General features: G+C 38.0%; 2 protein-coding genes and 1 non-coding gene across 4 annotated transcripts; all 3 read right to left on the bottom strand.

Annotated features, from left to right (window-relative positions):
* Window positions 1-4,681: 4,681 nt before the first annotated feature.
* On the bottom strand, window positions 4,682-7,489 carry LOC109157656. The gene is made up of 2 exons (XM_019305515.1): window positions 5,669-7,489; window positions 4,682-5,585 (listed from the first exon to the last, which is right to left on the bottom strand). The coding sequence occupies exons 1-2, from the start codon at window positions 6,599-6,601 to the stop codon at window positions 5,502-5,504; spliced, it is 1,017 nt and encodes a 338-aa protein (XP_019161060.1). The 5' UTR covers window positions 6,602-7,489; the 3' UTR covers window positions 4,682-5,501.
* A 4,995-nt stretch (window positions 7,490-12,484) lies between these two features.
* On the bottom strand, window positions 12,485-12,558 carry TRNAV-AAC. Its single transcript has one exon. It is a non-coding gene; the product is annotated as a tRNA-Val (tRNA).
* A 304-nt stretch (window positions 12,559-12,862) lies between these two features.
* LOC109157665 (repressor of RNA polymerase III transcription MAF1 homolog) lies at window positions 12,863-18,294 on the bottom strand. Of its 2 annotated transcripts, none has more exons than XM_019305535.1 (11): window positions 18,046-18,294; window positions 17,144-17,201; window positions 16,842-16,912; window positions 16,705-16,754; window positions 16,111-16,184; window positions 15,962-16,024; window positions 15,549-15,636; window positions 14,547-14,609; window positions 14,400-14,479; window positions 13,315-13,386; window positions 12,863-13,224 (listed from the first exon to the last, which is right to left on the bottom strand). In XM_019305535.1, exons 2-11 carry the CDS (start codon window positions 17,173-17,175, stop codon window positions 13,155-13,157), a joined length of 663 nt encoding a protein of 220 aa, XP_019161080.1. In that variant the 5' UTR covers window positions 17,176-17,201; window positions 18,046-18,294; the 3' UTR covers window positions 12,863-13,154. The 2 variants fall into 2 exon arrangements, with proteins under 2 accessions (XP_019161080.1, XP_019161072.1); XM_019305527.1 differs by having other exon boundaries at window positions 17,144-17,197; window positions 18,046-18,293.
* Between the last annotated feature and the right edge of the window lie 5,320 nt (window positions 18,295-23,614).

Raw genomic sequence — 23,614 nt, forward strand, 5'->3', positions numbered from 1 at the left:
TTGTAGAGGAGGCTGAGCAAAGCAATGTTGACACACCTCTTGATCCAAAGTGGAAAGGCAAGCAAGTTGTAGACCAATCTCATCGCGACAAGGAACTTGTTTTCCCACTCGCAAGGATTGAAACATTAAAAGCAGCAGCTCCAGTTAAATTGCTTGAAGATGAAGCTCAAGTTGGGGCAAGTCAAACAGTGCCCGCTAAGCGCACTGGCGGCTTCGACCCTAATGCATATAAACTTCTATTCAAAGCTGGATATGATCCCAAGGAGCCACAAAAGCTGGGGAAACTCATCCCAGAAGCTGGTGGTAAAGGCAAGTCCAATCAGCAGGAGCCACATGAACGGAAAGGATTGGGTTATATTCCCCCTAAGCCAGTGCGAATATTCATAAACAGAGCCACAAGTAATTGCATCACTTCTACAGATGAGGAGGAAGGTGACAAGAAACAGTCTGTTTTTTTATAGAATCGGAGATGTAGAAGTACGACAATTAGTCTTCCGTAGACTTGGGCTGAATCCCAAACCTACTAAGAGAAAATCAGTACATGACAGAATTGGGCCTACTCAGAGTTCGAAGGAGCAGACCAACCCTCCTACTGAAATGGAACCCTCAAAAAGGCTCAGGAGTGCCGTTCCATCTCGCATGAGAAGAGAAGTTAATATCCATGTCTCGTGTGTTGAAGTTTTGAAGGTCCAACCAAGAACCATTGTACACACCCAAGTGCAAGAAAGAAGTCAAGAAAATATTGATTCAAGTTGTGAGGCAACACCAAGTCAAGATGAGATGGCATCGTCATTTCATATAACATTATACGATGACATTCCAACCGAGGGTGAAGATGCAGAAGATGCACCTCAAGAGCTAGAAGAAGGGGTACAAGCCGCAGTGGACGAACTAAAAGAGGTGGATCTAGGAACTCCTGAAATTCCTCGACCTATCTTCATTAGTTCACTCCTTTCCAATGAAGATGAAGAAATATATGTCACACTTTTGAAAGAATATATCGATGTATTTGCATGGACATACAAGGAGATGCCAGGGTTGGACCCAAAGATAGCCGTGCACCGCTTGGCAGTAAAAAAGGGGTGTCGCCCGATTAAGCAAGCTCAACAGCGCTTCCGCCCCGAGCTCATTCCCTCAATCGAAGCAGAAGTCAACAAGCTTATAGAGGCTGGTTTCATTCGCGAAGTTAAATACCCAACTTGGATATCCAGCATTGTGCCTGTGCGCAAGAAGAATGGCCAGATCCGCGTGTGCATAGACTTTCGAGATCTTAATGTTGCATGCCCGAAAGATGACTTCCCGCTCCCTATCACAGAGTTAATGATAGATGCTGTAACTGGACACGAGATCATGTCATTCATGGATGGCTCATCCGGTTACAATCAAATCCGCATGGCGCCAGAAGATGAGGAGTTTACTGCGTTTCGTACGCCAAAAGGTATCTACTGCTACAAAGTGATGCCCTTTGGTTTGAAAAATGCAGGTGCTACATACCAAAGGGCCATGCAGACTATATTTGACGACATGCTGCATAAAATGGTGGAATGTTACGTAGACGACCTGGTTGTGAAGTCGAAACTCCGCATAGATCACATGATGCATCTAAGACAAGTATTTGACCGCTTGCGGAAGTTTCAACTCAAAATGAACCCCCTGAAATGTGCTTTTGGGGTTGCTGCTGGCAAATTCCTTGGGTTTACTGTTCGACATAGGGGCATTGAGATCGAACAAGCAAAGATCGACGCTATAATGAAGATGCCTGAGCCAAAGAACCTTCATGAGCTTAAAAGCTTGCAAGGGAAGTTGGCTTATATAAGAAGATTCATATCAAACCTAGCAGGAAGATGTCAGCCCTTTAGCCGGTTAATGAAGAAGGGTGTCCCATTTGTATGGGATGAGGCCTGCAAGAATGCTTTCCAAAGCATCAAGTCCTATTTAATGAAGCCGCCTATGCTAACTGCTCCAATTCCAGGACGCTCGCTGATCCTTTACATCTCCGCCCAAGAAAGCTCGGTGGGTGCTTTACTTGCACAAGAGAATGATAACGGGAAAGAAAATGCCCTTTATTATTTAAGTAGAATGATGACGCCAAATGAGCTCAAATATCTGCCAATTGAGAAGTTGTGTCTGGCCCTTGTATTCGCCATCAGGAAGCTCAAGCATTATTTCGAAGCGCATACAATTCGACTAGTTTCCAGGGCAAACCCAGTGAAGTATGTCATGTCAAAGGTTGTTCTTTCCGATCGACTTGCTAGGTGGTACTTATTATTTCAACAGTTTGAGATCACTTATGTACCACAAAAGTCCATCAAGGGGCAAGCCTTAGCGGATTTCCTAGCTGATCATCCAATTCCTGCCGAATGGGAGCTGTCCAGTGACCTACCTGATGAGGATGTGCTTGTGGTTGAAGTTTTACCTCCATGGAAGATGTACTTTGATGGAGCGGCACACAAAGAGGGGGCAGGCGCTGGAGTTGTCTTTGTTACGCCTGAAGGGGAAGTGCTTCCTTATTCATTTACCTTGACAGAACACTGCTCGAATAATGTTGCCGAGTATCAGGCACTCATTTTGGGACTTGAAATTGCAGCTGATATGAAGCAACTAAGGGTTAACATATACGGAGACTCCAAACTGATTATCAACCAAGTACTTGGGGTTTACGAAGTAAAAAAGCCAGAGTTGATCCCATACAACAGTTATGCAAAGATGCTCCTGCATTGGCTAGGAGATGCTACGATGGAGCACATTCCAAGGAAACATAATAAGCAAGCCGATGCCTTAGCTGTTTTGGCTTCAACTATATCACATCCTATAGATGAGGCTCGGTTACGAGTATGCCAAAAATGGGTGGTCCCTCCAATCTTCGAAGACGATGGCTCTCTTGACGACATTGTTGAACTCCCGACTGCTTCTGTCTATGAGGTAGATAAAGAGGATTGGAGGCAATCATTGATTGACTACTTTATTGATGGGAAGTTACCTCAAGACCCTCGTAGGAGGGTAGACGTAAGACGTCGAGCTCCTTGTTTCATATATTTCAAGGATGCGCTATATCGGCGCTCGTTTGACGGTGTGTTTCTTCGATGTTTAGGCGAGGAGGAAGCTTTACAAGCGATGGAGGAGGCTCACTCTGGAGTGTGCGGTGCTCATCAGTCTGGTCCTAAGTTACATTTTCACATCAAAAGAATGGGTTACTACTGGCCTACGATGGTGAAGGATTGCATAGACTATGCACGGAGATGTCAAGCATGTCAATTTCATGCGAACTTTATCCATCAACCTCCTGAACCGCTACATCCGACGGTAGCATCGTGGCCACTTGATGCATGGGGGCTCGATGTGGTTGGTCCTATTACACCCAAGTCATCAGCGGGGCATTCGTATATATTAGCAGCCACCGATTATTTCTCAAAGTGGGCTGAAGCAGTGGCTTTAAAGGAGGTGAAGAAGGAAAATGTTGCAGATTTCATCCGAGTTCACATTATCTATCGTTTTGGCATCCCTCGGTACATCCTAACCGACAACGGGAAACCATTTGATAATAAATTGATGGATAAAATCTGCAAACTTTTTGAGTTCGAGCAAAGAAATTCATCAGCTTATTATGCAGCTGCAAATGGACTTGCCGAGGCTTTTAACAAAACTCTATGCAATCTACTAAAAAATGTGGTGTCGAAGTCAAAACGTGATTGGCAAGAGAGGATGGAAGAAACACTGTGGGCATACAGAACTACATACCGTACACCAACACAAAGCACTCCATACTCACTGGTATATGGGGTTGAAGCAGTTTTGCCTCTTGAACGCCAAATACCTTCTCTAAGGTTAGCTATCTAAGAAGGCCTTACAGACGAGGATAATGTAAAGTTGCGGTTGGCAGAGTTAGAAGCTCTCGACGAGAAGAGGTTACAGGCTCAACAAAGTTTAGAATGCTATCAAGCTCGAATTTCTAGAGCTTTCAACAAGAGGGTAAGGATTCGCTCATTTCAGGTGGGTGACAAGGTGTTGGCGGTTCGTAGGCCTATCATTATTACAAGGAAAACTGGGCACAAGTTTACTCCAAAATGGGATGGACCGTACGTGGTACAAGAAGCATACTCAGGAGGTGCTTACAAGCTAATTGATGAAGATGGTGTGCGAGTTGGCCCAATTAACGGGAAATTCTTAAAGATCTATCATCCCTAAGCACACGGACTACATGACGAGTGATATCCACCAAAAATGCAGCACGTGGTTAAATTGCTAATGCATCTCGCTTGTCTATGGGTGGGCCCAAGTCATAGACGCTCCTGACCCGCACGAGCTTAAACTGTGTACGGTAAACTCCTGGCCCGCTTGAGTTTAAACTGTGAACGGCCCTACCTATTCAAATGGCCCTTTGAACTACGTTTGACTTGATCTCCTTTGCAGGAGTACGTAGGCAGCTTAGAAACACTTCCTCTTCTAAGTTCAGTCATAACTAAAATAAACCCCTTTGTGTCCCCTTTTATGTCACGTTTGTTCGAATAATGTAGATGTATTGGAGATGGGTCATCTCTGTTCATGTTGTAATTACGGGTGAATTCTTTTGTCAGATTTCTATTAGAGTGACTCGTTTGGGTTTAGACTTAGTTGCTTCTGTTCATGCTCAAGTTCAATTGTTTGCAAGTATTGTTGAAAAGATAAGAGAATTCAAGTCGTATTCAAGTCTTGTTTCCAAGTATAAAACTCATGCGTTATACAAAAAAAAATCTAAGCAAAAAAACAAAAAAAAAAAAAAAAAAATCTAAAGTATTCTAAAGCTCATGAGATCTTCCTTATACGCTTCCAGCTCTCTTTTGATTGAAGTAAGCTTTTCTTCATCTTCATCTGTCAACGTGGGGCAGTCTCGAATACGTTTAACTTCCTCCTCAGCGGTGGTCACGGCCTCTTGCGATGCGTTATGTTGTTCTTGAGCCTTCGTCACACGGTCTTGGAGTTCCGGGTTCTTGGCTTCAATCTCCTTCAACTCTTCCTGCGCATCCTTTATCATTTTCTCCAGGAGGGCTTTTCGATCGGCGGCGTCTTTGAGGGTTTTCTGTTCGTCAAGAAAAAACGTTTCGGTTTGAGAACACTTCCGTTGAGCTTCTATAAGGACACCTTGCGTTAGAACTAGCTTCGCGGCTTGGGTTTCAACGGGCAGTGCATTCAAGAGCTGCGACCGCGCCCGATCGTAATCTTTGGCTTTGTTAAAGAACTCGGCCACTCGTCGCTTCAATGTTGATAGGTCCACCCCATCCCGTCCCATTTCTTGGAGTTGTCTTTCAACGCTTCCTTGGAAAGAAGAAATTCTTTCAGCTGGAATCTCATTAAGCTTCCAGCAGATACTACTCCAAACTCCAACAATGAAAGCCATGTATTGTGATATAAACGACTCCTCGCCGGGGAAGATAGAGGCTTGGGACGGCTCTGGCTGCATCTCCTGAGGAGTTGTGTTTAAGGGCAACGTCGACTGGTGGGATTCTACCTCTAGGTCAAGGGTATTAGAGCTTCCGCCACTTTGTCCCATTGAAGACTGGGTGATTTGATGACTGGACATCGTTGCTAACATGTGGCTCGGCAGGATCCTGTAAGAAGTAGTGCATGTACGTTAACAAAGGCCAAAGTCCAACGATATACAAAACGGAAGAATTTGGGGAAGTATCTTAACCTGGTTCAATGGTCTCCCTCTAGGCCGTTTCCAACAGCGATCTTGGTCGTCATCACTACCAGCGTCCTCGTCCGAGCTTCGCTGCCTCGCTTTCTCCTCCCTGCTCCTTCGAACGGCATGTCCTGAGGCCCTATCCCGAGATGACATGTCCTCTTGTGCAGGTGTTTTTTTGTTCCTTGAGGTGGTCAATTGGTCTCTTTGTTCTTGAGTTCCTTCCTCGCCAACAGGTACGTTTGGGTTTCCGTTAACGGCTATGTCTGTGAAATGATTCTCGAGAAGGTTTGCACTCACATCGATCAACCAGGCCTTGTACTCGTTCGAAAAATGCTTCTTTGGAGCAGCCGGGCTCATGGGAAATGTCGCCCTAGATTGGGAGTTGATATTATCATATTGGCGATGAAGTCGGAATCCTTCGGTGAGTGAAGCATAACGGACATCTTTCGCCAACAGGCCGGGGGCATATGCTTGATAGAATCCAAATTGACGACTGAAGCGATGCGGCATGTAAGGCTCAGCTTTGCATTGAGACCCTCGGCGCAAAACGAGGAAGCTGGGGCGCAAACATATGAAGTACTCAAAGTCTTCCCTACTCCCTCTACGGTTGTCGTAAAAGATAAAATCTCTATTATCCTTGCGGGAGTTGCAGAGCCAAGAAACGTCCCCTTTGAATATCTTCTTGCGGGCATCCATCTCGGTGTAATACCTTGCACCACCTTCCCCAGAATTAGTGACCATCTTTGGGTTTGCTAACGTGAAGCTGGGGGTCTTAAAGTGGGTTTGGTAGTAAGTTGCTAGCCAGCTGTACACGTAATGGATTGGAAAAGGATCTCCTATTTGACCAGGAGAGTGGGATTCCGAGATTGAGTTTAAACCAGAATAAATACTAGCAAGTACTGGAGCCGCAAGACATATCTTATCTCCTTTAGCCATCATACATGCTATCTTGAAAGTCTCTGGGCGAATGGTTCTTGTTGGTGTCTCTGGACCAACAAGATAAAAACGCGGCCAAGTAAGCTTCCTTTTCGAAACGCCGGGAGATGCCTAGTTCGAGAAAGGGCGTCCTGCTCATATCTAACCACCTGAGGGATTTGTTAAGTTCTCCGCTTGGGTTGTGGGTATTCTTTGGCCGAGATTTCCTGTCCTTTTGAGATGGAGGTGGAGGAGCTGGATGTGTTCGCGGTTTTCTGCACCAGAAGTCAATCCATTGCGATGCTTGAACAAAGGGGGTGCCACCCTCTTGCTGGTTTAAAAGATAAAAGGCCTCGAATAAGCTTGCACAACACCTGTTTGGGCCCCTTTCTAGGTCCAGGGCACTCGGGATGTGTTCGTCGTAAATACCGCCGGACAGTGGTAGTCCCCCAAGAACGTGCAAATCCCGAAGCGATATGCTCACCTCACCAGACGAGGTGATCAGGGTGTTGGTTCTTGGGCACCATGCTTCGCAGAAGGCTTTGACAATATTGATGTTACGGTCATATGTAAATAATGACGCAAACACAGCATCATATATCTTCCCCTCCTTTAAGGTGTCGTGGGAGAAGTGAAGCATTTCTTCAACCCACTCCCAATATCCTTTTAGAAAAGTGAATTCGCCCTCGAAGTCTATGTCTTGGCCCCACGAGACCTCAGCATTAAGTATACGATGCCCCAGTGTAGGAAGGGTGTCTTTGGAAGGTTGGTGCTGCATTCCGGGTAGCAAGGTCCACACCTTGGATGGCGGGCATTCGTACTCGGGGGTCCAGTTACTCGCATGATACGACACCGTGAGCTTTGGCGGGTCGCGTAGTACTATGGGTGGGTTAACCCTCAGTATGACTTGATGATCACTATTTCTGCTCGATATAACCATGACATCTTGCCCGTTACGTCGTTGATCTTGAAAGTACACCATCTTGAATGTGTCAAAGTCGAAAAGTCGCTGCAAAAAAAAAAAAAAAAAAAACAATAACTATGATATATTATGCACAAATATATAGCATATACATAACACAAAATTAAATTGACGAATTATATATATATGGCAATTTTTTTTTTTTTTTGGACTATGGTCCACACAATTTTATGGACCATGGTCTATGCAGTAATGGTTGTATACTTATACTACATGTGGATTACATATATACTATGTACATATATATACAACGTTAGTTTTTTATTATTATTATTATTATTATTATTATTATTATTATGTAACATTAGAGTTGGTGGGCTTTTCTAATATAACATTATTATATTACGTTATATTAGTTATTATCGACAAAAGAAAGTAATAAAAATTACGAAAGAAAAAAAAAGAAGAAAGCAAAGTAAAAAAAAAAAGAGAGTGAAAAAAAAAAGAAGAAAAGACAAAGCAAAAGAAAAGAAAAAAACGAAACAGAAAGACAAGAGCAAAGAATGAAAAGAGAGTAAAAAAGAAGGAAAAAATAAAACAAAAGACGAAAGACAAAACACAAAAAAAAAACAGAAAACGAATAAAAAAAAAACAAAACAAAAAAGAGAACAGAAAATGAAAAAAAGCAGAGCAAAAAAAAAAAAAAGGGAAAGAAAAATTATGTATGTACATATGTGGGGATATATGTTTGTGGTGTTAATGTATTAGTGTGATATAATATGTTTGCATATGGAGGGTTGTCATGTAGGGCCCAGCCATAGCTAAGCATAGCATGGTGTCAGCGCTGCACTTCTGCAATCACGTGGTGTGAGAAAAGGATTGTCTTGGGAGTCCTGCATATAGACCCAGCTGCACATTAAAATGGTGTCCTCCCATCCAGTCTCCTTTAATCATCAGCGAAGCAACAACCCTTTTGAGAAGTCTCCGTCAGCGAAGCAACAACCCAGAAGTCTCCGTTAAAACACTACGCAAATTTGCGATGTTGTAGAAAGCTCTAGCTACCGGCGGCTTCTGCGAAAAAAAAAAAAAAAACAAAAGTCTCGTCCGATGAACTCCAACAATCGGCAAGACGAACAGAACTCCAGCAACCTTCAGAAAATTCCGACGACCTGCGACTTCTGCAAAAGGAAAAATAGTTCCGCGCCCTGGTGGTTGTTCCATTCTCGTTCGACGGCGGCAGTTCGAAGGCGGACCACGTCTCTGCGGTGACTTCGACGAAGAACTCCGGAGAAGACAACGATGGATCTCCGGAAATTTTGGCAGTAAATTCTGACGACTTTTGCTACGAACTTCCGGCGACTTCGACGAAGAACGAATTCCGGCGACCTCCTTGAAGAACTCCGGCAACCTCCTAAAATAGCAGGGAGAGCTCCGGCGACTCCTGCGAAGCTCCTGCGAGCAGTAGTCTAGCAGCATCGAACTCCAAGCGGTCAAGAAGCAGAGATGAACAGAGGGCATCAACTTCTGAAGGATAGAGCTGGGCAGCGACTCAACAACCTGGTGATCCCATCTACCTCCGGCCGTCTCGGCAGCGCAGTGGCAGTCTCCGGCGCCTTTAACTAAAAAAAAAAAAAAAACAAAAAACTCCGACTACACTCAACAGCGGCGATCTCCGGCAACAGTCGGTAGAAAATTAAATGACAGGTGATCGGTCTCTTCTTTCCTTCACGCTGCAGCTGTATCGTATCCGTTCTTCCTCTTCCTACTCCTGTAAATAAAATGCATAGCGAAGAATAAAGGAAAGAGTAGAGGTTACCTTGTTGAAGGAAAGCCAAATGTTGTGTTTGCTCTTGTTTGCTTCGTTGATTGCAGTAAATTTGGGGATGATAGAGACAATATTTATAGTGTACTGGGAGAAGCGTTAGTGTCAGATTATACTCCTAATCTTATCGTGATTGAATGAAGTTGTTAGATAGCCACTGAAATTATCTTATCGTGATTGAATGAAGTTGTTAGATAGCCACTGAAATTACGTATGGGATGAGTTTGAGACCAAGTCGGTCTGGCTTCAACACGCATCGTAACTCAGTTTTCATCATCTTAAAATGATGGGCCTTTGGGCTTTGAAATATCTAGTGTGCATGTCATAACATGCAGAGATGTCAAAGGGGTTAGCTTGAGTTCAATGTTCAACATGCCAAAAAAAAAAAAAAAAAAATTCATGTGTTGGGGCCTATGTAATTACATTACTCTAACTTCACCTTAGAATGATTTTTAGACTCAAATCACTCAGGGAATTAATATAGACTATGATGAATTTAACGGCCCGGTTGTCAAGTTTCGAGACTTTCTCGCACCAAGCACGTCAGACGGCATGTCCCGACAAGTCTCGAGGGGGCAATTTGTAGACACAGAAAATTTGAACCCAACAAATGGACTGATAAATAGTTATTGGACCGACATCAGAATTGATTATTGGGCCAATTTAATTAATTAGATCATATAAATTTATTTGATTAGTCCAATTGAATTTGATTTGGGCTATTGAATTAATTAATTAATTGGCCCAAGCCCATTTCATATTTGAATTTAAATTATAATTATAATTTAAATATAATATTAATTTTATTATATTTGAATTAGATAATTATAATTTAATTTGAATTTGAATTAGATTATACAATAATGAACCTGGACTTGATCTTGGGCAAGGTTCATTTTCCTAATTAGTTAATTAATTAATTAGTTAACTAAAAAGGAGAGTTGGTTGAGGAATTTTGGTTAAGCTTTTAGTATAAATAGAGCCTTCATTTCATTCCAAAATACACTTGAAAGCTGGAAGAACTTGAAGGCTTAAGGAGTTGAGAGCATTTGAAGAGCCCGAAGGCATTGAAGAACGCTTGAAGTTGAAGGCATTTTTGTTGATTTTGCAGGCAATTTGAATCCATTGCAGGTACTTTGGAGCTTTGCAGAATTGATTGTCTCGAAGATATTGAAGTCTTTTGAAGGCGTTTGAGGATCTTAAAGCAGCTTGAATCCATTGCATGTGTTTTGAAACTTTGCAGGGTTGATTATTTCTAAATTCTTGACGCTCGTTGTTGGAAGTTACGCCACTTAAATCCCGGAAGCTACGCCACTTGAATCCCGGAGGCACGCGCCAATTGAATCCCGGAGGCTACGCTAATTGAATCCCGGAGGCACTTCCATAGATAACGTTAGTGAAGAACCAGAGGACTAGACAGAGATTTTGTATCTGCATTGAATTATACACACACTGTACAAGGAATTTTGTGGAATATATACAAAGTTTACTTTTTTGTGTTTACAATATGTTCATAATTTTATTACTATATGTTAATAACTGTACATTCATAACTCCATAACTGTACATTCATAACTCTATAACTATACATTCATAACTCCATAACTGTACATTCATAACTCCATAATTATACATTCATAATTTTCGAAACTCTATGTTCACAATTTTAGAGCTCTATGTTCATAATTTTATCACTATATGTTCATAATTGTATGTTCATAATGTTAGAGCTCTTTGTTCATAATTCAATCAATAACTATACATTCATAATTCCATAACTGTAGATTCATAATCTCATAACTGTAGATTCATAACTCCATAACTGTACATTCATAACTCTATCACTGTACATTCATAACTCCATAATTGTACATTCATAATCTTCGAAGCTCTATATTCACAATTTTAAAGCTTCATGGTCATAATTTTATCACTATATATCTTCATAATTGAAGTTCATAATGTTAGAGCTCTGTGTTCATAATTTCATAATTGCATAACTGTACATTCATAATCCAAATAATAATAATAATAATAACGTCGTTAACGCCAAAATGCGCGCAATTTTTTTTTTTTAACTAAATGACGCGTTCTTTTTGAAAAACGACATCGTTTTGGGCCCGTGTCCACAATTCATTGTGGACACGGGTCCAGGGCATAATTTGCCTTGTTCCGGCGCAAATTATGCCATGGAATCGTGTTCACCGAGAATGGTGAACACAAGGAAAAACGACGTCGTTTTTAGGCAAAAAAAAAAAAAAAAAAAAAAATCGCGGATGTGGAGTTAACGGCGCGCGTTTGATCAAATTATGAATTTTCTGTTATGAGATTATGAATTTTATGAAAATTCATAATCTCATAACAGAAAATTCATAATCGCATAACAGAAAATTCATAATCTCACAACTGAAAATTCATAATCTCATAACAGAAAATTCATAATCTTATAACAGAAAATTCATAATCTCATGGTTCCAAAGTGAATATGTAGGCATGGTTCCAAAGTGAATGTGCAGGCATGGATTCATAATTTATGAATGTCCGTGATTTCGGACGGGAATATGTAGGCATGGTTCCAAAGTGAATGTGCAGGCATGAATTCATAATTTATGAATGTCCGAAATTATGAATGTAATGAAAATTCATAATCGCATAACAGAAAATTCATAATCGCATAACAGAAAATTCATAATCTCATAACAGAAAATTCATAATCTCATAACAGAAAATTCATAATCTCATAACAGAAAATTCATAATCTCATGGTTCCAAAGTGAATGTGTAGGCATGGTTCCAAAGTGAATGTGCAGACATGGATTCATAATTTATGAATATCCGTGATTTCGGACGGGAATGTGTAGGCATGGTTCCAAAGTGAATGTGCAGGCATGAATTCATAATTTATGAATGTCCGAAATCTTTGTTCATCTCAAATTAAAGTGAAATCGCAAAATGTGAAAATAAAGAAGAAAAATCACGCAATTAATTAAGAAAAAAAAAAAAAAGATAACAGTGTACTAACACGGTTCCATGGCATAACGTCTGTTGTTCCGGGGATTGGGCTCCAATACGCTATCAAGCCCAACAACGGGAACTTGAAATATTAAGATCCAAGTCAAGAATTTGGCTCTACCTTGCGTGGTCCAAAAACATTAACTTTTCATAGCGTCGCCCGGACTCGAACCGGAGACCTTCAGTGTGTTAGACTGACGTGATAACCAACTACACCACGACACCAAGCTGTTAGTTTTTCTGAGTTAATAAAAACCTAGAAGCTAACTTCATACTAGTACCTACTTGGCAGTTGGCAACTTCGCCCCGAAATGTGTGAATGAGTAAATAAAACATAGGAAAACGTAGAAAGTTCCCATAAAAATCAATACAAATTTATATCTCACGAGCATGTGTTATAATAACTATAATTGATAATTGATAATTGATTTGTATGCGTATGAAACGAAAAGAAACACATTTTGTACATCAGCCATCTAAAACGCAGAAAAGGCAAGAGGTTAGATATATGAAGAGAGCAAAGTGGAGAGAATATAATGAGCGTGTGTTCATTAAAAGAATGCCATAATAGGTCCCAAATTTTATTCAATGACATACGAGACACTAGTAGAGAGCAGATACAAAAGCAAAGAGAATTTGCAACTATTACTCTCCATTTGTTCGTGATCTTCATACATATTAACACAAGTTAAATGTCGGATTAGAAAGTTGTCTGATTAGTAACCACGATCGATCTCCTAATAACTCATGATGGCATTATATACATTCACAGTTTCGGGCCTGAAACAGCACCACTGCAGAGCACTAAACACTCTGTTGCTTCACATGTCCATGCCATCGAATATCTCTCCATCTTCCTCGTGATTCAATCCATCTACCAAAGCCAAGTTGCTGACACAAGGCAATGCATTTTAGCGCTAAACGAGCCAGGTCTTTGAAAACATAACTTTGTTGTGTAATAAAAGGAGAACCGAGCCTTACCTCACACAGCTGAAACGGAAGCTGACAATGCGCTTCAACCTTCTATTGTAAAAGAAGAAGTGATATGACCATCTGAAAGAGACAAACACACAGCTCACTATGCAGTCTAATTGGTGCATACCTTCAAGTATCTCTCACCTTATCACAAACTTCTACTCGTCACACTATGCAGATCAAGTTCAATGACCAATCTCTGGCCAACTTGTACCAAGTTGGACACAAAATTGAAAAGGTGCATGCCACGGCCTAATTAAAGCTAAACACCAAAATCTGCTTCCTCCACGTCACCCTCTTGTCCCAACCTCAATTCATCTACTTCAATATGTATCCATCTTCTACTCCATTGGAGAAGAGCAAATATATGAGAAAGCCCTAATTTTCACAAAGTAGCATTCTAATTGTCGACTGGAGCAAGCCCGAAAAATGGAAATCACCAGGAATACAGAGGTGTTCTCTTGGCCCCTGGTGATCAATATAGATGGCTAGATGCTTTTCTAGTTCCAAGCAAATAGAGGTGACCTCAAGCCAGTTTGGCCTGTCAACCAGACCAGACTAGATCAGAGATCAATCATTTCAGGATCTGGAACTAGTCAGCAGTGAAAGATAAAATTTAGAAATTCACAATAAAATGGCTAATCAGAAACAGCTGCGGTTAATTAGTCCAGTTCCCTTCCTCCTTGGTCTTAAACTGCAAGTGGTCATGCGTCATGCCTCCTCTACTATGGAGTATTTAAGAAGGTAGAAGGAAAAGAAAACCAGATTACTAGTTGACATAAACTTCAATCTAATTGACAAACACCTTAATGTAATCAGATTTAGATCTCTGAGATCTTGCCCCAAGCACCCATTATCTTGATCACATTTTATGCTAAAACAATTTACAGTCCATGCATTCATGGGCTCTTTTCCCTACATCTTGGGTTAGATATTCAAATTATCTGTAGAATTTCGTCATAATTATTACAATTGGCTGCAATGGTCAGAAGAGTTGGGCAAAGGCATCTTATAAGATAATTTGGATGAGCAACCAACAACTAAAACATTATGAATAGCAAAGAGTGATGGCATATAAATGGAAAGCTTACAAGGTTCCTTTTTCATGTAACGGATCTGCATCAGCCTCCGGATTGTAACTGTAAATTTCACATTCTGTGACTTTAACAACCTGCACCAATCATATGTCAATACTTGACCATTGCAGTTGTCTCAATTTGTTGTCCAAATAAACACACCTCATCCAAGGCCTTGTACAAGCTCTCCAGCAGAGGACTGCCCTCATTTGTCTCAAGCCATTCCTGCAACAAAAATTTTAAGATGCCAAATAAGCAAAACATTGTGTTATAATCTAAGATTGGGCCAAGGTCACTCAACTGGGCTATCAATATGGGACTCTTAACACTCCCCCTCAAGTGGACAACAGGGCCATTTTGAATCTAACCAGTTGACCACTTGAAATTGGACCAGACCCTCCCCTGAAACGAAAGCTTTGGACGCCACCAAAGTGGACCGAACAAGCGGGCTTACGAAAGCTTAGACGCAATACCCATAACCGGGTGAACACAATGTGGACCGAACAGGCTCTGATACACGTTATAATCTAAGATTAGGTCAGAGTCACTCAACTTGGCTATAATGCACATGGGCCAAACCACAGTAAAAGATTGAATCCAACCAATAACACATATGTTCTCTCTTATTTTATCAATGTGGACTCTTAACACATTATACCTTCTAGAACCAACAAACTTAATCTTCTGGCACATTAACAACATATCCATGTGCCTCCCATAACAATACAAAACACTGATCACATAAAAGAAACCCCAAGAAGTACACCACATCCCAGTCAATTGTATTTCCCGGGTTAGGGAACAAATAGAGATGATAACCCCAAAAAACTAACCTTGAAATGTACTGAAGACTGAAGTATCACCACAAAAAATTCTTACTATATATAGAATATTTTGAAGATACGATACCAAGTATTTTGTAAGTATACAGAAAAACTAAACTTCAGCAGTCCCACCTACAGAGATACAGTTTCAACTTTTGGTCACGCACTACTTGGACAAGCAACATGTATTTACAACTACCAATACCCTTTATGAACTGGCAGTAAACACTATTTTCCTAATATCTATCTGTATCTATTTACCAGTTAAAAGAAAAAAAAAATGGAGAGAATTCCCTATAACCCATATCAGTTCAATGGATGAACATAGAAATCAAACTACCTTTGATGCTTCAAACATGTAGGTATCGAATATCTGCTTAAAACTATCCCAATTTTCTTCCGTAAAAAATTGGTGAGCATTCACTGCACTGGTAAACCAGAAAGTTGGAAAATCACAGCAACAGAAAAATAAATAAATAAATAAAACTATGATACACATCAGGACAATAATCAGTATGGGCAATACAACGGAATTCAGATTTGGGAAATGGAGAGACTTGAACTCTCAGCTCCTCCAAGAGCAACAGTCATCCAAACTGTCTGTCAAACCTTCTGACAACACTCCCAAGGCTGTAAGGTAGGATTATATAGTGGGATGCCATATCGCCCAAAAAGCTGACAGTGGCAGTACCCATAATCCTACTTCTCAGCTCAAGTGAAACAAATTTGGCTCAACAGCGGATACAGAGTTACCTGAAGTCATAGTCTGGATACATATGATTGAGAGTAAGGAGCAGATAAATCAATGTCTTTCGGCTGGAATACAAATTTTACAAATATATTATGAACCATTTAAGCAGTTATATACTTAATAGGCCAGCCAATTAGTTTGGATTAATCACCTGGATCTACAACATAGATAATCAACTGGTGAAGAAGAGTCTGTGTCAGAAGACTTTCCAAGGTAATCAAGAATCTGGGATAGAAAATTGTAGAGTGCCAAAAGTTAATTCATAAAGAAATCACTGCACCAACCACTGATAATTATCCAATAAGTGGACTATTTTCAGAACACTTACAACCTACAAAAGCAATGGACAAAACATAACAAAAAGAATTTAACAGTTAAAGTCAAATAGATATAGGAAAGGTGCAGTACATAAAGCTACAGGACAAAAGCAATAATAATACTTTTTATGCATTATTAGGTTTCTAATTCAATGAAAAAGTTTATTTTTTCTGAGATAATCTTCTGCTATCTCATCTGAAGGAAGCAAAAAAGGCCAAAGAGAGAAATTTGACTATAAGTAAGACACATGGCACATGGATGACAGCTATTCTTTGATATCTTGGACTGAGATCATAGAAAGCAAGAAAAGTATAAATGAGCACAGAAAACAAAATCACCTATGTACTTGTTCAAAAACATAAAATGGAGTATGATTTGTATCAGAGTACATGAGCTACAAACAATTTAAGTAATCAATTCAGTTAACCTCATTCTCCAAACTGAGAGACAGCTTCTTATCTGTTCCTGTATGTTTGCCTTGAAAACAAAGGGCAAAAGAACTTTTAACATCCTTAGATAGTCAAAATAGAACATAGTTCACTTGCCAATAACTATCATACTTACAAGAGTAAGGTTCAAGACATCCCTTAACCGTGCGCTCTCCAAGGTTCACATGACTCAAAAATTCACTTATACTGAAAGAATAAACAAAGTGCTTACTAATTAAAAGCAGTTAAAAATAAATACAACCATACAGACTATTTATAAAAAATAAAAATAAAAAAAGGAAAATGAAGAAGAAGAAGAAGAAGAGAACTAATATATCAAAACCAGATTGCTAAGAAATACAAGCTGTTAAATATACTCCTGGGTTTGAAAATTAGTTCATAACTTCATATCATTTCAAACATGAGTTCCAGACTTACCGATCAAGTGGAGTGTATTCCAGGTACTTCATTGCAAATATATCAGAATGATACCTAGCTGACAAACCAATCCAGAGTTAAGCCTTCAGAACAATTAAAGCTAAATTATTCACACATTTGAAAAGATTAGGCAGGACATCATATTCTAATTGCTAACACCCCAGCGGCCAGCCCCACTAGGTGAGGATGATTTAAAACCCTCTCTCTGTGCAAACACCCTCTACACCCTCTTTGAAGGATGCTGGAGGCCAATCATCTTCAATGTAGTATAAAGTATAAACACACCACAGACAAAACCTAAACAAAGACCACTTTTAAGGATGCCATCATTATGGGTTTCGATGTCAATGATTAAGAAACATCTGTAAGGTCTTCATGTATGATCAAGAGTCACAGTATGATATGCTACAATCAGTAAGCTCAATATGGATTGCTTCAAATGCATTGCATCCACCAATTTCCCCAACTTTTTTCACTTTTATATGCATTCCAATTCCAACATAAAATATGAGATGTTTATCTCTCATCTCTTATTTCAACTACAGTTTTGCAAGTCCTGTATCTCAAGGGATCAATTGATCGAATATCAGAGTACTATTACAACACTATAAGGACCTGAATTCTACAATTATTCATTAATTACCTCCTAAGAACTCCTAGTCTACCTCACATTTCCTTAATCCCTAACTATAAACATGAGCCTCCAAAACCAACTTCATAATTTCACATTCTAAACCTTCAACGTTCATTGTATTGACAACAAAAGTGTACTCCAAAGCTACGAATTTTCAAAAATAATCACCAAATTCTTCAATAGATCTGTTGATTTTTTATTACCGCAAACAAATAACGAAGTAAATAATTTACATAAAAAATGAGATGTGAATCCGAAATACCGATACCTATTTTCAACGTCGAGAGAGAGAACTTAGCGCTCGAATCAAACAGTCGCTGATTTATTTGCGTTTTTAAGGGATATACGAATATAGGAAAGAGAACACAGACGGGGGAAGAACCCTAAATTCGAATATTCGGTAATTTGTGAATTTGGGGGATTTTTAAAATCTCGAATTATGACGATTTTGATTTTGATTTTGATTTTGATTTTGATGGTTGGTGAATGAGGGTCTCGGTTTCGGCATGGGTAGAATGCAGTGGTCAATTAGACACGTCAACGACTGGCTTCTGGCCACATATAGATATGAGAGTGATACTATTCACATTTTTTACAATATCTCATACTTTAAGTATGGATGTTAATATCTTAAATGGATGTAGGGTAATGATATCATTTTTAATGAATTTTATTATAGATTCGAATTTTAGTAATGGAGGTTGAAAACGTTTGAGAAAATAAAGTATAGAACAGATATTATCAGTTAAGAGTCATTAGTATTTCAAAAAAAAAAATATGAATCTTAATATTTTATCATTATATTTATAATTTAATACTTTTTATATATATTTTATAATTCTAACTTATTTTTAAAATATAATATAATAATTTTAAAAAAACTTGCCAAATGCAGTTGAAATCATATTTGAATTCAATATTTGGCCAAAAAAAATGTTTAATAACCTATTTCAAAATATATTATTATATTACAAATCTACTAAAATTTATAATGTCTTTTTTGCGTGTCACGAAAATCGCCTATAATTGAATCTATACTAAATTGTTTTTCAATTTGTTTTTTAATGTATACTAAAAAACAATCATTAAGAAATTGGGAAACAAAAAAAAAAAAAAAAGAATAAGAAATATGTATAAGCCATATTTTTGGCTTATACATATTTCAAGAAGAAATTTAGAGCGTGTTAGACAATATGTGATTGCGTATGTTCAAGAAGAAGAAATCATATTTTTGGCAAGGGCCAATTGCGAATCAAATAAGATTTTGAAATCTTAGTCTCAAAGTTTTTGTTTGGAGAGTGCAGATACTTTGGGGAAAATTATGATGTGGAACCGTGTGGACACAGTTCCAAAATTGTTTATAATTGATGGGGAATATACCCCAGGTTTAGACTCCCCGTACGCTCCGTGCTCCTACTTGGGTCGGGACATACGGTTCGGGTCAAGGTCAACCAGCCAACCCTTGACCTATAAATAGGGCCTTAGCTCTCCAAGTTAGGGGTTCATCCCCTTCATTTCCACTACACTCTCTCTCTCTCTATCTAGGGCTCTCCCTTCTCTCTAAACATGCAAGAAGTTATCAATGAATAAAAGAGTCTTTGAGCTTACATACATTGTTCATACATACAATATACACTTTATATACCTACACAATATACATTCTACGAGTACAACCGGGAATTAATCGTATCAATTAATTATGAATATAGAGTTCAAAAATTATGAACATAGAGTTCTATAATTATGAACATAGAGTTCTATAATTGTGAATATAGAGTTCAATAATTGTGAATATGAAGTTAAAAAATTATGAACATAATGTTTTATAATTATGAACATAGAATTCAGTAATTATGAATATAGAGTTTTCTAATTGTGAATATAGAGTTCAATAATTGTGAATATAAAGTTCAAAAATTATGAACATAGAGCTTTATAATTATGAAAATAGAGTTCAATAATTATGAATATAGAACCGTGTCCACCTTGCAAAGTGGACACGATTCCACTGCATAACAATCCATACTTTGGTGAAGTGGATGGCTAAAAAATAATATATTATTAATAATTTTTTTAGGGGGGGCCAAAGGCCCAAGGCCCCCGTTACCATGTTCTCTAAAAACTAAATTATCTACCCTACTAATATATATATTTTTTTTTTGAGGGGGGCCAAGGCGGCAAATTATATTATGCACCGCGGTGCATAATCGATTATGCACCGCGCGTCTTTTTTTTTTAAATGAAAATTAACAGTGTTTATTTCCGCCGTTTCGTACCCTTTTGCAAAAAGTAACTCTGTTATTCAGTGTCATTTTGTATACACTGCAGTTTCAGTTGAACACAACTACAGTTTCATTTCGATATAACTATAGTTTCATTCGATATTTATAGACTCAAATATGTGAAAATGTTATTTAATTTTATTTTATATACACTATAGTTTTATTAAAACACAACTACATGATTATTTTGATATAATTACAGCTTCATTGTACAATATACACTCAAATATGTGAAATGTTATTCAGTTTCAGTTTATATACACTGCAGTTTCATTTTACTATAACTACAGTATCATTTTGATATAACTGCAGTGTCGGTTTGAATATACTATAGTATCAGTTGGTGTTTAATACATCAAACAAACAGACTCCGTTAACTCTAATGGCGGGTCGTTTCTTTACTTAAAGAAACGGCGCCGTATATGGGCCGCGGTGCATAATTGATTATGCACCACGGTCTATAATATAACAACTGGGCCAAGGCCCCCTGTAGCCACCATGTCCCTCCGCCCCTGTCGCCATCTGAGTGATCCATTCCGCGGAAAAAACCATTTTGGTAATCCATTCCGCTGTGTCCTCCACCTCCAAATGGTTCTCGGAAGAGCCGAGGTGGAACTGCCATCACATCTCTTTTCTTCTTCTTCACTTTCCCTTTCCTCATGTCCGCCGACAGCCCCAACAATAACGACGACATCCTTAATCTGATCACCCATTGGTAAGAGTGTAAGACTTCAATTTTAATTTTGGAATGGATGAAAGGAATATCACAGAACATTCTAATCTTTTCCATTGTAGGCCTACATCTACTTTTGTAAAATTAATTGAAAGTTGTGCTCTAAATTTGAATTTTGGTGATTGATTGTGTTAATGGGTGATGCAGCTGCCTGGTGAGATTGGTTAATTGTGCTCAAAATTTTCATCGTAGGTCACCATGGATCCTTCTGGTGAGGTTGCCTTCTCCCCATTCTCACTTCGGTGAGGAGACCTTCTCCAGTGAGAACTGCCTTCTCCGGCATGTGATTTTTTGGTCAATTTTTTCCTGTGTTTTTCTTCCATTTGTTGTGAAGTTGATCGGAAATTCACCGCAATGAGTTAGAAAGGCGCCAGAATTTTTTGTGACCTGCAAAAACAGGTCATCAATTGGTTGCTGGGCTTCAATGCATCAAAATGACATGTTTATGGGTCTAATTGCAACTTTGTAATGTTTGAGGACTTAATTGACTTTATAGGTAAAGTTTGAGGGCTTATTTGACTCTTTCCCTAATAATAATAATGTTATATATAATTTTGGTGGTCATTATTTCACTTAACTACTTTTCCCTATTTTTTATTTAATGTACAGAGAATTCAGTTGTATACATAGACTAGACATGGAAAGATGGTCTGATTTTTCTTTCTCCATGTTTTCTCTCATTTATTTTCTTGTTCTCATTATAGTATCTCTTCAAATATACTTTCTCAACCTAATGAAGCACAAAAAGTCAACAACACCTCCACTGAAACTCAATCTCATAACCTCCCACATAAAAGAGGTCACTACATACCATCTGAGCACAAGGTGCTTGGCATGCAGTGAATATCTTAGTACTCTGATTAATGAAAAATGAACCAATATGTTTGCATGGAGAGTTAATTTATCCAGTAACTATGAAATTTTCTTTTTATTTTTTATTTATAATTAGCATGCAAAATATATTTTTTCTCATGCATGTCACATACTGCCTTGTATGTGTAATCTATTTGCAATCTATATCTATATATATATAAAAGTAAATCCTCCTATTTCATTTTTCCACCCAAATTTTTGTAGTAAAACTTATTTGGTAACTAAATGTGTTAAGGAAAGAAATCACACAACACGAAGAGGGTTGTTCTCTGCTCCAAGAAAGCTAATGACAAAAAAGGAAAAATACCAAGATAAAGAAATAAATACCAAAAGATCAGGAAAGAAAAGGAAACGAATATTTACAACCAAAAATAAATCACAAGTGTTGAATATTAGGAAATTTGTCTTACTTTCCTATTCTTATTAGTAGTTTCCTAGACTAATTTTAGTATCTAGTTTAGTATATATAGAGGTCCATAGAAGTATAGAGAGAGACATGTAAAATTGAAATTAATTAAAATCTATTAATTGATAATATTGTTTCCATATTCAAGTATTAACCTAATTGGTAAATCTATTAATTGGTAATATTTTTTCCTTATATTTATTTATTCATTCTTTTATATTGAGTAAGTATATATAGAGATATAGATATGTATATTAACATACAACTGTTACGGCTCCAATATTTATTCTTGCCCAGGATATTTCTCCATTGAAGACTTGCAGAGCTATTAGACTGCAATTGGTGCGCACCTATATGAAGTCCCATAGAGAAAGGGGAGTGAATCCATAAAATCTATAGAGTGCATGCTTCACGATCAAGAGGTTTTTTTTTTTTTTTTTTTTTTTTTTTTTTTTCAATTTTGCTTTTTTTATACGACTCCAATGTTTATTCTTGCCTAGGATATTTCTCCATTGAAGACTTTCAAAGCTATTAGATGGTGATTGGTGTGCACCTATATGAAGTCCCATAGATAAAGGGGAGTGATTCCATAAAATTTAGAGAGTGCATATTTCCCGATCAAATGGTATTTTTTTCGATTTTGCTTTTTTCTAGAACTCGTGTTGTATATGAAATTGGGGAAAAAATGCATTACAAAACTGCTTCCTATACTGCAAAAATAAATTGTAAAATAACACTTTTCTTTTTTACTTCATTGTAGGAAACTTCATGCTCATATAAGGGAACATGTTGGTAAGTACTGTAAGCTTTTCAAACAATGAAAAGTTTATGCCATTAAAAATTTTATGGTGATAAGTAATTTCTATATTTTCAAAAAATGCACTCATTATTTTATGTTGTAATTCCACTATGGTACTTTGGTTAAAGAATATAAAAAAATGACAACTTTTCTAGACAAATTTATTTATTGAAATCATTTTCATCTTTGAAGTCTGTAGATGATAAACAATTTGTTGGTAAGTTTCATTTACAATTTTAATCTACATCTGAATTCTTTTTTTTTTTTATTAACATATTTGACGTTATTGGTAGGGTCGTTGAGAATACTCCCCATTGGATAAGATCATTGCAGGGAAGCTTTCTTAACTTATTGATTTTCTAATTGTACGTGGATACAAAGTAAATTATCTAATTTTGTTATTTTTATTGTATTTTGTATATGTATTTTTTATTAAGAACTTCGTAGTTTATTTGTTTATAGGGACAATCAATTGAAAGCTACAGTGTGGGATCAACATATACCAAGGCCAAGAGTTGAAACCTTTTTTTTTTTTTTTTTTTTTTTTTTTTTTTTTTTTTTTTTTAATTCTGACCTTGCAAATCCTATGATTGTTCTTATGCAATTGTGTAGAGTTAAAAATGATACGAAGAGTTACTCTAAACACAAGTATTTTATTTTTTCTTTATATTTGAAAGTGTTTGAATAAGGACAAGTAATGAATGTTCTTTTTGATTAGCCAGTTATGTCAAGATATGTAACTCT

This window comes from Ipomoea nil, unplaced genomic scaffold (genome assembly GCF_001879475.1).
Source record: "Ipomoea nil cultivar Tokyo-kokei standard unplaced genomic scaffold, Asagao_1.1 scaffold0298, whole genome shotgun sequence".
NCBI lineage: Eukaryota > Viridiplantae > Streptophyta > Magnoliopsida > Solanales > Convolvulaceae > Ipomoea > Ipomoea nil.

What these genes read in the sequence shown, in the direction of transcription:
- LOC109157665 (XM_019305535.1), bottom strand. Translation starts at nt 17,175, where the DNA reads ATGAAGTACCTGGAATACACTCCACTTGATCG. An exon ending in TATCCAGACTATGACTTCAG is followed by an intron (nt 15,637 to 15,961) that starts GTAACTCTGTAT and finishes CTGGTTTACCAG; the next exon opens with TGCAGTGAATGCTCACCAAT. An exon ending in TGTACAAGGCCTTGGATGAG is followed by an intron (nt 14,480 to 14,546) that starts GTGTGTTTATTT and finishes TGATTGGTGCAG; the next exon opens with GTTGTTAAAGTCACAGAATG.
- LOC109157656 (XM_019305515.1), bottom strand. Translation starts at nt 6,601, where the DNA reads ATGATGGCTAAAGGAGATAAGATATGTCTTGCGGCTCCAGTACTTGCT. An exon ending in GAGGGAGACCATTGAACCAG is followed by an intron (nt 5,586 to 5,668) that starts GTTAAGATACTT and finishes TACTTCTTACAG; the next exon opens with GATCCTGCCGAGCCACATGT.